The sequence below is a fragment of the Vulpes vulpes genome, chromosome 9, assembly GCF_048418805.1.
Source record: "Vulpes vulpes isolate BD-2025 chromosome 9, VulVul3, whole genome shotgun sequence".
NCBI lineage: Eukaryota > Metazoa > Chordata > Mammalia > Carnivora > Canidae > Vulpes > Vulpes vulpes.
This window is the reverse complement of record NC_132788.1, coordinates 23,299,984-23,315,852: the sequence shown is the minus strand read 5'-3', so window position 1 is coordinate 23,315,852 and position 15,869 is coordinate 23,299,984. Positions and strand designations below refer to the sequence as shown.

Sequence of the window (15,869 nt, the reverse complement as noted above, 5' to 3'; positions counted from 1 at the left end):
TCTATCTCACTAAGCCTCTTTGTCCCAAAATTTTAAAATGGAAATTAGTTTTATGGTCTTGATCATGTTAACAGGTACGTCCATTTGTTTTTTTGTTCATTTATCATTTGTATCATTTGGTCAATGATACTTCATTTAGTAATAAACATTTGTTACTTTGGTAAACATCTGTTGAACACCTGTCATGTGCCAGACATTGTGTTAGGTGCTGAGAATATAAAAAGTGAATGAGATGGTCCATCTCCTCAAGACGCTTATAGATGTTATGCTGTTTAAACATTATTCTTTTTCATTGATACAGCAAAATAGAAGATTATGATTTTTTTTAAAAAATTATTTATTCATGAGAGACACAAGGAGAGAGAGAGGCAGAGACACAGGCAAAGGGAGAAGCAGGCTCCATGCAGGGAGCCTGATGTGGGACTCGATCCCAGGTCTCCAGGATCAGGCCCTGGGCTGAAGGTGGCGCTAAACCGCTGAGCCACCCGGGCTGCCCTAGAAAATTATGATTTTTAAAGTTTTTCATATATGAGTCAGGATTGTGTTGGCTGCAAATAATAGGGAAATATGAAAAAAATAACAGAATCTAAGTTCTTTGCAACATGAATTATTATATATTTTGTTTATTATTTTCAGTATTCAAAATGTACCTGGCATGGTAATAGGTGACTTTAGTATATATTTAAGTGAACAAATGAGTGAATGAAAGAATGAATGGTGAGAGGGCTGATACAGTGACTCCAAAGATACTGTTGGGGACCTAGATTCCTTCCAGCTCTCTACATAGAGCCAGCTTTGTGGTAAAGCCCTTGTTCTCATAGGTGAGGATCTTAGCTCTTAGAACCAAGGTGTGAGAGCATAACTATTCCCTTTAAGAAGTCCTAGTTTCGCTAAAACTTAGTCCTATGGCCACACTGAGTTGCAAAGGCATCTGGGAAATGTAATCTAGTTCCATGGCAAGGTGCTCAGCTCTGGGTTCTTTTACTAGAAAGAAAATGAGACAGGGTAAGAGGAGGCAACTAGTCTACTCTTTCATACATACCATCTTTCTTGTTTCTCATTAAAATCCTTCTAAGGTAGATTATATTATAGCTCTGTATTGTTATTTTTGAAACTAAAATTCAGTTTGGTTAAGTAACTATTTTTAGAGCTTATAACATTAAAAAAAAATGAAGATCCCATCTCATGATCTTTCAGGTGCATCATGCTATCTCTTTTTTACCAGTAATGGCCACGAAGTAGTAAATCTGTGTAGAAAATTAGTTTCTTGATATTCTCAGTTTTCAGAAACAGATCTGGTATAATACATATCAACGTGGTGACACAGTGCTATGCTTGCACGAAGGGGTTACAGTTACTTTTGTTTATTGTTTATTCGTATAATCTAATTTAACAGTTGTCTATTGTCATTAAAGAAAATAAATATTTTGAAATTTTTATATTAGATAATGGTCGGCATGGTGTATTTGTCCATCTTATGGGTCAAATGTGGCTTCTAAACCTTCTAATTCTCTCTGATTCTGCTACTTTATTTGGCACCTACAGAAAATAAATGTGTTTTGAGTTTTCAGAGACAGTATTGGCTATCATATTCTGTGGGGCTTAATGTTCATTGAAAAACAAAGTGTAAATTTGTAAACTCCAAATGTGGTTGACTGAGTAGTGAAGCTTGTAATGCATTTGATAGGATAGCAGGGTTTTGATATTTATTTGACAGATAAAGAGATGTGTGTCTGTGACTCTTTTCTACTTAGGATATTGAGTCTTTGATGTCTGAGGGTAACAAGTCTCGTACAGTTGCTGCCACCAACATGAATGAGGAGAGCAGTCGATCCCATGCGGTCTTCAAAATCACCCTTACACATACTTTATACGATGTGAAGTCTGGGGTAGGTATTCACATGCTTGACCTTTTTTTTTTTTAATATTTCTAAAGTGGATGATTTATCATATTCCATTCCTTTCAAGTGTTAGATGATTTAAAGTCCTAGCCAGACTGGTTATCAGTTAGGACTCAGCAAGACACAGAAGCCACTGTAGGTTAAGAGAGGGGGATTTAATGGAGGGATTGGGTGATTACAGAGTTGTTAGAATACCTGACGAGGAATGGATTCTAGGCTGAATCTCTAGGAATAACAATGTAGATTTCATCCAAGAATGGTACTACCTCTGAGGCCACCACTAGAGCTGTGAGTTCCAGGCCTGCCTAATAGCTGTGGTCTAGGACATAAGAGTCAGTAAAGCTGCCTCTTAGTGACCTGGAAGCTGGAGAATGTAAGCTGAGACATTTGTAGAAGACCCCATATTTTCATGATCCTGCTCTCTAGCAGAAAAAAGCCAAGATAGGCCAAAGGGATGACCTCTACTTTGTTTCTGCTTTCCAAATCTGAAGCAAGTATATCTGCTTGGCAGAACCCAAGTCACATCCTGAACTCTGGCTGCAAGGGAGTCTGAGAAATATAGTTTTCAGTTCCACCCTGTCCAACTAAAGGAAGGTGAAACAGAAGTTAAACATGCTGATGGTTCACAGTCTTTGCCACAGCATTTTTTGAGCTTTAAACTTGGATGGCTAGCTGTATAAGCTAATGTTAACTCCAGCTGATTTAGTAGAGATTCTTTTTAAATGTTACCTTCTGCTAAATAGTTACGTATTAGAAGGAACAAACTATACTGGGGAAATTGTATTATAAAATTAGTAGATTTGTAGAATGATTTTTTTGAGTATTTGGTTTTGAAAATTATGAAGAGTAAACAGAGCCAGAGATGTATATGCTCCTTTCAGAGGCACTGAAAACCTCTCTTGTTTTTCTCCTACTTTTTATGTGAATATTTGCGTATTTTATTATGACGCCTACCCCCCAGCAAATTGGTTTCAAATACCAGAAGCTAAAATAATCATGCTGGCAAAATGCTATATTTTGGCAAGATTTTCATTTGCTGAAAGCATAGTTTTCTTTTTTTACCATCCCAGCAAGATTAGTGCAACAACAAAAAGTTCTTTGTTTTCTATTTCCTTTTCAGCATAGAACAAAAAACATACTGATTTTTTTAACCAAAAATACTTTTGAGTTGGGAAGCTGAATATCCTTTTGTTAGCAACATGTTTATTTATGGAAATAAATATAAATATATATATTAAAGAAAAGTTTTAAGAAATGATCCAGTCTATAGATTTGGGCATTGTTTTCTCACATTTCTTGTATTGTTGCTGAAGTATAAAATATGTTATGTGGGTGATTACATTACAGAATACTTTTGATAAAAGGAAATAATCAGTATATATGTGTATATATAATAACTAGAAAAATATGTAAATTTAATACCTGAAACTATGAAATTACTATATATAAATAATTACTATATATAAATTACTATATATAAATAATATGAAATTACTATATATAAATATACTATATATAAATAATATGAAAATTACTATATATACTATACTATATATAAATAATATGAAAAATGTAAGAATTACTATATATAAATAATATGAAAAATGTAAGAAAAGGTTGAGTTTTTAAGAGGTCATATTTGTAAAATATTAATTTTTTTCTACCAATAAGAATTGCAAATATTTTCTCTCAGGGTTATTGGTAAATATTTTGAACTTTTAAGCAGTCTTATATTAAAATTTATATTTTGTAAGTGCTTTTATATAATTCTCCATGAAAATTTTACTGGGTTCCCTTCAAAATGTCCCATTTTGGAGGGCGCTATTTTTCTGGGATAACTTTCACTCTTATCTGGATTAGTAGAGTTGTGTATAATTTGGGATGTATCTACCACTAGACCATATAGTTTTCTTATACTGCTTTTTTTTTTTAAAGATTTACTTATTTTGGAGAGAGAGTGCTCGCATGTGCGAACAGGGATGGGGCAGAGAGAGAGGGAAACAAGCAGACTCCCCGCTGAGTGTGGGCCTGACTCAGGGTTCGATCCCAGGACCCCAAGATAATGACCTGAGCCAAAACCAGGAGTTGGCTGCCTTCATTAACTGAGCCACCCAAGCGCCCCTTCTTAGACTGTTTTATAGCAGAATGAACTAGTTTTGAAATAACAGTAAATAATGTTTTAATTAAGGATTAGACAATAAGCTTATTCAGTAGAGATGTAGGACTTACTGTATTCTTTAACTGTTGATTTGCACTTGTTGATTTACTTTGCAGACATCTGGAGAGAAAGTGGGCAAACTGAGCTTGGTTGATTTAGCAGGCAGTGAGCGAGCAACAAAGACTGGAGCTGCGGGGGACAGGTTGAAGGAGGGCAGCAACATTAACAAGTAAGTTTTCCAGAAGCTTGCTTTTATTACTTTATGGATTTAAGAGCCAACTGGGGGAACTTCTGTGGTTATTAAAAGAATAAGATTCTGGAATGATTGAGGCTATAATGAAAAAATAATTGAGAATTTTTTCCATAAATATATATATATATTTTTTATTTATTATTATTTTTTTTAATGGACCAGAGCATTTTGTTTTTTTGAGATGCCTGATGGGGCTAAGGAGCACAGTCAAGTCAGAGGTTTCTCAAGGGCAGCTCTGTTGAGATCTGGGGCTAGGTAATTCCTTGTCCCAGGGGCTGTTGTTGTACACTGTAGGATGTTTAGTGGGATCCCTGGCCTTACCCACTAGATGGTGGTAGTACCTGCCCACCCCCAGTTGTGACTATGGAAACCTCTCTGGGGGCCTTGCCAGCTGTTCCAATTGAGAACCACTGGTCTAAACTATGGAAAACAACCAAGGTAATAGTCTGTCACAGTCCAAATGTTGATCTCAACCTGGGTGTCACTGTCAAACCAACATCAGTTTGTGTCCTAGCCACATTGGGCTTTCCCTTGTATGACTGTTGTGGTGCTTATTTACACCAAGAAGCTAGCGTTTTAGAAGGTAGTGTTTTGTGTACCAATTTCTTCATATAGTTACATTTTCTATCTCAAAGCTAAATTATTAGCTCCTTGTGGGCAGGAATCCAAAAAGACACATAACCAGAGTAACCAACTGGAGATCATAAATCATCATCCAGATGCTATGCTATTATTATTGAGTGGTGATATGCATATATGTATGATATTATGTATGATACATGTATAGATATATATGATATATATAGATACCTCATACACATACACATATATGCAAATGTTTTTGCCTTGTACTGTTTTAATTAATTGTATTATGTTTGTGGCTTCTCTTAAAGATATGTGATGTTTGTGTCTTTATCTTAACCTAAAGGTTTACAGCTCATGTTGCTGTTTACAAAAATGGGAAAAAGTAATTGAGCTAAGCAGTTTTACTGCTTGCAGTAGCATTTGAAGGATATCAGCTTTTAGAGCTTACGTGTTTTTAAACTGAGCAGTAAAATGCTGACAACAGTGCTGTTTCCATGCATGTACATCTCAGTGTTCAGTTTTTGTGTGAAAATGTGACATTTGATATACTCAGTTTTTTATGATTATTCCGGTTTGTTGCACCATGCAGGTCTCTCACAACCCTCGGTCTGGTTATCTCAGCCCTAGCAGATCAGAGTGCTGGCAAAAACAAGAATAAATTTGTTCCATATCGTGACTCAGTTCTCACTTGGCTGCTCAAAGTAAGCTCTCCACCCCCACCCTTTCTGGCATACTCTTGGTGGTTGGTAGAAAGGAAGGGAAGAGTAGATTTTTAATCCTTCCTGATTATCATTTCTTCTACCAATGTTCAAATTTAAAATCATCAGTCTCTCATAGGATGATCCTAGGTTTAATAGATGAAGCATCTGATTCATCATAACCTGGAAGCAACAGGATTTGGGCACACGGAACCACACAGGTGCCTTTGAGATTTTGGGGTAGAAGAAGGACCTTGTGCCAATCTGATAGCTGAGTGAGTCATAGGAAAGGATTTCCACTGTCTTACAGACTCAGCTGGACTACTCTGTCTTTCTCACAGACTCCTTTTGTTTGACTGACATTTTGGACCTGTTTTTCTGTTTAATGTCAAGGCTACTCATGATCATTTTAATTTACTTTCAGCTTCATAAGTTGTTTAAGGATACAGAGTAGAGCACATAGTCATTCACTTGTTAATTGATTCAATATGTATAGAGAAATACAAATGAGAAAGAACAAAAGCTATGAAGTATGATGAGGAGAATGTACAGAAATGTCAGACCCTCCTTGCCCTCCGATTGCTCAGGGTCTGGTAAGGGAGATAAGTTGTGTCTTATGTAACACAAAATATTATAACAAGAGTCAGTGATTCCATTAGAGTGATAATAAGAACACGTGATAGGAGTCTGGTGAAGCTTTCCAGGTCACTTCCAGTCTTCAAGTTTCCCTTTAGTCCGTAGAGGTGGCATGGTGAATTGGATATTGGACTCGGAGCTAGAAGATGGAAAATCCAGTGACAGTTTAACTTTGTATAGAGTTGCCAACCTGTAACAAAATATTTTTCTTAATATTCCTTTTGTTCCTTTTTTTTTTTTAAAGATTTTATTTATTTATTCATGAGAGACAGAGAGAGAGGCAGAAACACAGACAGAGGGAGAAGCAGGCTCCTCACAGGTAGCCCAATGCGGGACTCAATCCTGGAACCCTGGGATCACACCCTGAGCCAAAGACAGACAGACGCTCAACCCCTGAGCCACCCAGGTGTTCCTACTCCTATTTTTTTTAATGTTTTATTTATTTATTTGAGAGAGAGAGAGAGAGACAGAGACACAGGCAGAGGGAGAAGCAGGCTCCATGCAGGGAGCCCGACGTGGGACTCGATCCTGGGTCTCCAGGATCACACCCCAGGCTGCAGGCGGTACTAAACCACTGCGCTACCAGGGCTGCCCCTTATTTTTTTTTTTAATGAAGAAATAATTTTATGAGCCCTGGGTAGTTTTGTAATATGTTATTCTGTCATTGATCAAGAATTTATTGTATGCCTGCTACTCACTGTGGTAGGGGTTGAGAATATATAAAATGAGCTAAGCACAGGTCACTTAGTAGAAGACACAACTTTGGTGTTTTTTTAGGGGAGGGGGCTATTTTTAAATTTTAATTCCAGTATCATTAACATACAGTGTTACATTAGCTTCAGGTGTACAATATAGTGATTCAGCAATTCCATATGACACCGTTGCTCATCAAAAATGCACTTCTTTGTCCCCATCACCTATTTCACCCATCCCCTCACCCATCTCGCCTCTGATGACCATCAGTCTGTTCTCTTTAGTTAAGAGTTGACTTCTTGATTTGTCTTCCCCTCTCCCCCTTTTTTTGGTCACCTTTGCTTGTTTTGTTTCTTAAATTCCACATATGAGTAAGATCATATGGTGTTTGGTCTGACTGATTATTTTGCATAGCATTATGCATTCTAGTTCCAGCCATATCTTTGCAGATGGCAAGATTTTATTTATTTTTTTTAAAGATTTATTTGTTTATTCATGATAGACATAGAGAGAAAGAGAGAGGCAGAGACACGGGCAGAGGGAGAAGCAGGCTCCATGCCGGGAGCCTGATGCGGGACTCGATCCCGGGACTCCAGGATCGCGCCCTGGGCCAAAGGCAGGCGCCAAACCACTGAGCCACCCAGGGATCCCTTTATTTCTTTTTATGACTGAATAATATTCCATTTAGTATATATATCACATCTTCTTTATCCATTAGTCTATTGATGTACTCTTGGGCTGCTTTTGTGATTTGGCTATTGTAAATAATGCTGTTATAAACATAGGGGGTGCATTTATCACTTTGAATTAGTGTTTTTGTATTTTGGGGTAAATGGCAGCAGTGGGATTCCTAGATTGTAGGATAGTTCTATTTTTAACTTTTTGAGGAACCTTCATACTGTTTTTCAGAGTGTCTATACCAGTTTGTATTCCCACCAACAAACAGTGCAAGAGGATTCCTTTTTCTTTACTTCCTCACCAAACACTTGTTCCTTGTGGTTTTGATTTTAGCCATTCTAACAGGTGTGAGCTAATACCTCCTTGTAGTTTTGATTGTATTTCCCTGATGATGAGTGATGTTGTGCATCTCTTCATGTGTATGTTGGCCTTGTATGTCTTTGGAGAAATGTCTGTTGATGTCGTCTGCCCATTTTTTAGTTGGATTATTTTGTTTTGTTTTGTTTTGTTTTGTTTTGTTTTTGGTGTTGATTTGCCTAAGTTCTTTATATATTTTGGATGCTAACCTTGTATCACCTAAGTTTTTTTGCAAATATCTTCTCCCATTCAGTCGGTTGCTTTCAGTTCATTGATTATTTCCTTCCCTGTGCAGAAGCTTTTTATTATGATGTAGTCCTAATAGCTTATTTTTGCTTTTATTTCCCTTGCCTCAGAAGACATATCTAGAAAGATGTTGCTGCGGGTAATGTCAGACATTTCTGCCTGCGCTCTCTTCTAGGATTTTTTATGGTTTCAGGTCTCACATTTAGGTCTTTAGTCCATTTAGAATTTATTTTTGTGATTGATCTAAGAAAGTGGTTCAATTTCATTCTCTTGCATGTAGCTGTCAAGTTTTCCCAACACCATTTGTTGAAAGATACTTTCTTTTTCCCACTGCATATTCTTTCCTGCTTTGTCCAAGATAAATTGACCATATAATTGTGGGTTTATTTCTTGGTTTTCTATTCTGTTCCATTGATCTGTGTGTCTGTTTTTGTGCCAGTACCGTAATGTTTTGATCACTACAGCTTTGTAATATAACTTGAAGTCCAGAATTATGATGTCTCCAGCTTTTGTTTTTCAAAATTGCTTTGGCTATTTGAGTGAGGTCTTTTGTGGTTCTACACAAATTTTAGGATTATTTGCTTTAGTTCTATGAAAAATGCTATTGGCTTTTTAAAAAGATTTATTTATTTATTCATGAAAGACAGAGAGAGAGAAAGAGGCAGAGACATAGGCAGAGGGAGAAGCAGGCTCTCTGCAGGGAGACCTATGTGGGACTCAATCCTGGATCCTGGGATCACGCCCTGAGCTGAAGGCAGATGCTCAACCACTGAGCCACTCAAGCGTTCTGCTATTGGTATTTTGATAGGGATTGCATTAAATGTGTAGATTTCCTGGGCTATATAGACATTTTAACTATATTTGCTCTTCCAAGGTGACACAATTTTGACTTAGTCCATGAAATGTTCGTAAAGGAAGTTGAGTTTTCTTTTAGTTTCTACTCTTTCAAAGGGTTACTGGTATTCAGCTTTACTTTCTAAAACCCTGCACACTATTTGAGCATGCTTTATTATGTGAAACTAGCCACAGTAGAAAGTTGTAGAGTACTTCCTTTGGCCAAAATGCAAAAAAAAAATTAGAAATTTAAAACAAAAGGATAAACAAAATTTGGTAATTAAAAACCACTTGTAGATAACTCTTGAATTGAAGGGGTATTACAAAACATTGTACTACCAAGGAAATAATTGTGCTGGTCTTCACATGTCAGGAATTAACCTTGAAATCTCATTTGTTTAATTTCCAGAAGGAATTTCAATAAGATTCTTATTTCTTCCTCAGACTTTCCATAGAAATATCTCCTGATCCTTCATGACTATTCCCTGGATATGCCGGACTTATAAAAGACATAATACTCGTTCTTCTGTTGTTTCAGTGTTACTAAGTCCATTGAAACAATGCAAGGAAATATCTTTTATCAAATTAATTCATAGAGTTAAATGGCCTAGGTAATTATTGAGTATCCATTCCATAGGCTGGAGGCCAGGACAATCAAATACCATGCAAAATGTTTCATGTGCATTATCTTATTTACTTCTCTGAAGGCAAATGGTAGTGTTCCCATTTTGCAGATGTGACAGTGGTTACAGAAACAAGATTGGAATCAGGACTGACTTCGCTGCCCATCTTCTCTGGCCTAGGCTATGATTGTACATCTTGCCAAAGGTCACTTTTCATTAGAAGAAGCACTTCACTTTTACCAGATGTTAGTAGAAACTTGTGAAAATACTTGAACTGAGGAACAAAACTAAACATTTTAAAAACTCATGTTATCTTCTGTTTAGTAAAGTTGGGTTCTAATTGTAACCTCTGTGTGTTAATTCTTAGGCTAAAAAAAAAAGTTTTCTTCATTTTTGTCATACTTTTTACTGAAAAAACATATGATCTTTCTGAAGTGGGACATTTTCACAAAACTTATTCTGATCTTTAAACAATTTTCCCAAAGTCCTCTTGGAAGCCATTGGTATCCAAATCATTCTCCTTTGAAGTGGCTTTTACGTTCCTTTTGCTCTCTACTTCTTTAATTCTAAATTAGTCTGATCCTCCCTGATCCTTGTTCAGTTTCATATGATTCTAGTATATTCTCCAGCATAAATATCATTGAACTCATAAAATTGCTCATCCTTTATATGGTTTGCAGTTTTGTTAAGAGTTTTTTTTTTAAAGATTTTATTTATTTATTCATGAGAATATACAGAGAGGATAGAGAGAGAGGGGCAGAGACACAGGCAGAGGGAGAAGCAGGCTCCATGCAGGGAGCCTGATGTGGGACTCAATCCCCCGACCTCAGGATCAGGCCCTGGGCTGAAGGTGGCGCTTAACTGCTGAGCCACCCGGGCTGCCCTCCTTAAGAGTTTTTGCATTGTATTTGCATTATAACTGTTGTGCTCTTGATATTTACATTTGGGAGTCAGGGAAAATGACTGTTCATGGTGGTTTGGCAGGGGATGGATGTGAGAGCTCTTCTCACTCTCCTCCAGCTCTTCTCTCAGTGGGTTGAGTGGCTACTCATTTGGTAAGTGGTCAGTGGAGAACCATTTCTTATCAAGAGGTTTTTTGCTTCTCTATGTAACCTTCTCAATATAAGCCTCTTAACATTCAAATAATTTCTGGTAATAAATGCTCAAATAATGAGTATCTTTTGACTTAATCCACCTTTTTTCATTATTACTGCCACTTATCTAATGAAAACGACTTTCATCTTGCCTGGTGATTGAAACATCTCCTTCGAGCTTTTCATTCCATTCTTTATAGTAAGTTATAATATCTTAAAATTAATACTCTTCTTAAACTTCACTCTCTTGCGTAACTCTCTTAGAGGCTGTTATGATAAAGTCCAGATTCTTTAATGGCTTGTGACTTATGAGGCCTTCAGTAATCTGACCCCTTCCCATGTCTTAGTCTTGCTCTTGCTAAGATCAATTCTAGCTAAGTGATGAGTACTCTTCTAGGATTTTACTGTTACTCTTTTTGGAACATCCTCCTCTCTTCAATCTCTCCTCCCACTCCCCTCCCCACTAACCTTTATCTGGACACTGCTTATTCATCTTTAGGTCTCAGATGTCACTTTCTCTGAAAGTCATCCCTAACCTTTCAAGACTGAGCTTTCTGCTTGTTCTATTTTCTATGACCATGCTGTGTTTATCCCTACTGTAGTTCTTGCCATATAGTATTTGCTCTCCAGTGTCACCCTGTAGATGGTAAACTCTATGAAGAGCTGAGTGAATAAGTACTTTCATCTCTGCTCTGAACTAGCTTTATGATCTTTGGTCCGTCTGTCAATCTTCCTGGGTTCCTTCCTCATCTGTAAAATGAAGTAATTACATTAGATGACTTCAAAGAGTTCTTTCAGCTTTAAAAAATCCTGCCTTCCAAAATTCAATTTCTTTCCTATGTCCATTTAATTTGCAGTTGCTACATTGGAAACAAAGCTCATCTGATTTGCCTAATTAAACAATTAAAGAGTAACAGGAAGCTTTATACTTTCTCCTTGAATGAGTGCCAGTTCTTTTGTTGCTGTTTCTGTCTTGCTAATGGCACGAGGCCATTTTTGAATATAAGCATATTGTTCCTTATGCACAAGGGCTTTTAAAATATCAAGTATTAAAAATATATATCAAGTATTTATCGTTTGCCAGGTTTCCTTCTCCCTGCACAAATTGAAGCACAATATAACTGCCTTTGGTAGTCATTGTCACAAATCCCCTTTTATCCCTTAACCTTTGCTGTCATGTGGGCTAACAGTGCAGTAGTTCTTGAAGGGCAGCACTCTACTATGGTGCTATTAGTGACTGAATTGTAATATGAGATGTAATTCCTGTGATCTTTATATATAACATTGGAATGTCATTAGTGTACATCTTGACACTCTTCTTGAAGTTGCCAAAGGTGGGCACCAACAGTGTAAGATCAGTGTCTAGAAGTGAAGAGGAAAGCAAGTAATCATACAGACTTAGTGGAAATTACTTCTGCTTTCTAGAGCCGAAATTACTTACGTTTCCTTCCTTTTCATGCTTTGACTGTATTTCCTTCAAAGGTATAATTAAGCAGTGTTTTCAGTGCAAAACCCAATTTTCAGTAGTGGATTGGCACGTTGTCAGTGATACACACACATTGTCTGTGATTGTATCGAACTGCTAGCAATACCTAGAGAATTGTTTTGTCTCTGACAGTAGGACAGAATAACTTGGAAGGCTGGTCCGGTCATGGTCATGGTCATGGTACTTGTTCCTCAGGTCTGAGCTCTCTCTACATTGCCAAATGTTACTTTGTTACTCTGTAATTGAGGATAGCTGTAGGAGAGTAGAAATCATATTGGACTTGAAGGAAGAATACCATTGGATTAGAATATTGTTCAGTTTACGAGTTCTGGATCTTTAAGTAGAGTATTTGACCTCTGTTAGAACAAACCTCTGGGTTTTTTAATCAGTGAAATAATTGAGTTCACAAAAAGCTACAAGGGCTGAGTCAAGTTTATGCGAAGATGGTATAAATCACAGATCACAGAAACAAATTGTAGATATATTGATATTGGAAAAACTTTATATCTTCAAAAGTAAGAATTTTACATCTGTTACTGCTGCCTGAAGTAGAGTTAGCTTTCTTATGACCTGTGATTCCCCATATCAGCCTGTTTGATTATCTTGAGAATCTATAATTCAGTGATAGTCTATGCTGAAAGAGGGTATTGAGTCACTTTTTTGGGCTAATATTTTTCATCTTGGAACCATATGTTAGTGTGTTATTAATTATTAGTGTGTTATTAATTATTATTGCTGTGTAACAGATTGCCCCTAAACCTTAATAGCTAGAAACAACGAGCATTTATTATCTCATAGTTTCCATGGGTCAGGATTCTGGGTGTGGCCTAATCAAGTGGTTCTGGCTGGCATCTTTCAACTGGCTGCAATCAAAGTGTTATCTGAGGTGGTCAGTGCAAGATTTGAGTAGGGTTAGATCTGTTTACCTAAGTGGTTGTTGGCAGGCTTCAGGAGATCGGTTCCCTCTTGAGGTCTCTTCATAGGGCCACCTCACCTCATGACAGTGGTTTCCCAAGAATAAGAGAAAACACCCATAACAGAAGCCATGATCTTTTTGCAATCTCATCTCAGAAATGACATGCCATCAGTTCTGCTGTATTCTGTTCCATAGAGGTAAATCAGGTAAACCCTGCCCACACTCGAGGGTAGGGAATGGGGTACTGAGGTATGAATACCAAGAGGTAGGAATAATTGGGGGCTGTCTGAGAGGCTACTTGCCACAGGTGGGTTACATACAGCCTTTGGATTGTAAAGTAGAGTCAGGATGGACTGGATTTCTAGTTTTGTAATTCTGAGTTATGTCTAATTATTTTTTAATGTTCTCAAATGGAAGTAGTGTTTTGAATTTGTTAGGGCCCATTCTAATGCCCATTTCACCATACTTATCAGTTTTAGCATAATGAAGATGACTGTCTTTTTTTTAGCACCCTTGTCTGAACAGGGGTGGTCTAAGTGGTTGTGTAGAAGATAAGCCTGTTATAGTAGTTTTTGAAGTGCTATCAGAGGGAATAAAATCAGGTACCTTCAATATACCTTTGTTTTATAACAAATTATACCTTATGTTTGAAAAATTTATAAGGTTCTTGATAGCTTGTAACAGCCAACACTTTCCGAGCCATTATTTAGGCTTCCAAGTACATGGCATTATGGAGTAGATTATTGGTAATCACTCTTTGATCACATAACAAATAATATTGTTCAGTTTCTCTAAGGAAGATTTTTAGGCATTTAAGAAATCATTGTTTTTTGAGTAGTCTGCTTAAAACCAATTGTTATTAAACTAAAATAAATGTAGTCTTCTCCGTATTTCCCTGTCTTTTCTTAAAAACCAGATCTCCCTTCTGCAGAAAAGTAGCTTGGCAGAGAAGAAAGAGCATGGGACATGAGTCAGTATATCTGTATTTTAGTCCTAGCTTTGTCTTTTAAATATGTATTTGACCTTGGATCACTCTTTTACCCTTTCTGACTTCAACTTTCTCATATGATGTTTTCTTCCAATTTAAAAATCCTACTCGGGATCCCTGGGTGGTGCAGCGGTTTGGCGCCTGCCTTTGGCCCAGGGCGCGATCCTGGAGACCCGGGATCGAATCCCACGTCGGGCTCCTGGTGCATGGAGCCTGCTTCTCCCTCTGCCTGTGTCTCTGCCTCTCTCTCTCTCTCTCTCTGTGACTATCATAAATAAATAAAAATTAAAAAAAATATCCTACTCAATTTCTTTCTTCATCTAGGACAGTCTTGGGGGTAACAGCAAGACAGCCATGGTGGCCACTGTCAGTCCAGCAGCCGATAACTACGATGAAACCCTTTCAACTCTGCGGTATGCAGATCGCGCCAAGAACATCGTGAACCATGCTGTGGTGAATGAAGATCCTAATGCACGAATTATCCGCGATCTCCGGGAAGAAGTAGAAAAGCTCCGAGAGCAACTAACCAAAGCAGAGGTATAAGGCTCAGCTAAGCCATACTTTCTGGGTCTAGGAAAAGCTAGAATTTGAATTTTCTTCCCCTTACTAGCTGTTAAGTGATAAGCACTCTACTTAGAATTTTTGAGTTTCCTATAGGAAGAGAAATTTGAGATGGTTGATAATAAAGACACATAGATTGTCATAGTTGAAATTTAGAGAGTTTTTAACAGTGAAAGGATTGAACGGGAGGAGAGAATAAAGAGAATGGAGAAAATGTTTCTTTCCATAGTAAAGGCTGCAGCCAAGAAGAGGAATAACAGAATAAAGGAGGGAGATGCTTGAAACAAAATGTATGCAATTTTAGTGCAGGAAATGGTAGAGAGTTACTGGAAGAGGACTCAAGCATATATTTGTTGTATTATTTGTTCACTGGTTGAAGGCAGAATGGATATCTTAAGGAAGTCTGTCATATCTTAATAATTAGTTTTCCCATGTTGTGGCTTAATTAGGTTTGTAGAAAAAAATTTTCTTTTTGCTTTTTTGTTATATATCTTCAATTTTATTTTTTCTGTGGGGTTACAGTTGAGGGGAAACAGAAGTTTGGGTTGAGGAATAAACTGTTTTCCCAAAATTATATCCTGAAAGTTTTAAATAAGTAGCAGAAGAAGGGGAAGATAGGTAGTTGGTAAACTGGGGCCTAAGGTTGCTCTCACATTTCTGCCACTAGGACTTCTGTCCCAAACCAAATTATAACAGAGAAGAAAACTTCTATATTTTGCTGATTAATGATCTAGACAAGAGACAGAGAAGGCAGTGCCACCACAAGTTCCCAAGAAGGAGGGGCACAAGTTTGTTCATTCTATGAGTCTGTGTCTGAGATACAATCCCTTAGAGCCCATCAAAGAGTGGGAAGTAGCTATATGGACTTGATTTGCTTCTGGACCTTTTCTAGAGCTTTCTCTCCAGCTATTGCTGATGAATGGCGACAAGGAAAGTGAGACCAGGGCCACACCCACCACGGCCCCTTCAGATTTCCAGAATAAGTGTTGTTCCATCAGAGCTAAACCGTAGCTTTTGAATTCATTCCTCTTAGAGGAGCTGCATGTGATTTTTCTCCACCTGCCCTGTAGAGCCACACTCAGGTGGTTTTGGCGCGAAAAGTAGAACATGGAGCACATTCCTCTGCCACCACAAACTCTTCCGCTAGCCAGCACAGTAGATT

General features: G+C 37.5%; 1 protein-coding gene across 2 annotated transcripts in view; it reads left to right on the top strand.

Annotated features, from left to right (window-relative positions):
- The window catches only part of KIF13B (kinesin family member 13B), a 200,847-nt gene that overhangs the window by 79,982 nt on the left and 104,996 nt on the right, over positions 1–15,869 (top strand). For both annotated transcript variants that reach the window (XM_072719582.1, XM_072719583.1), the window contains 4 exons: positions 1,755–1,889; positions 4,176–4,288; positions 5,487–5,598; positions 14,471–14,683. In XM_072719582.1, coding sequence (XP_072575683.1) covers positions 1,755–1,889; positions 4,176–4,288; positions 5,487–5,598; positions 14,471–14,683 — 573 coding nt within the window. The remainder of the gene's footprint in view (positions 1–1,754; positions 1,890–4,175; positions 4,289–5,486; positions 5,599–14,470; positions 14,684–15,869) is intronic.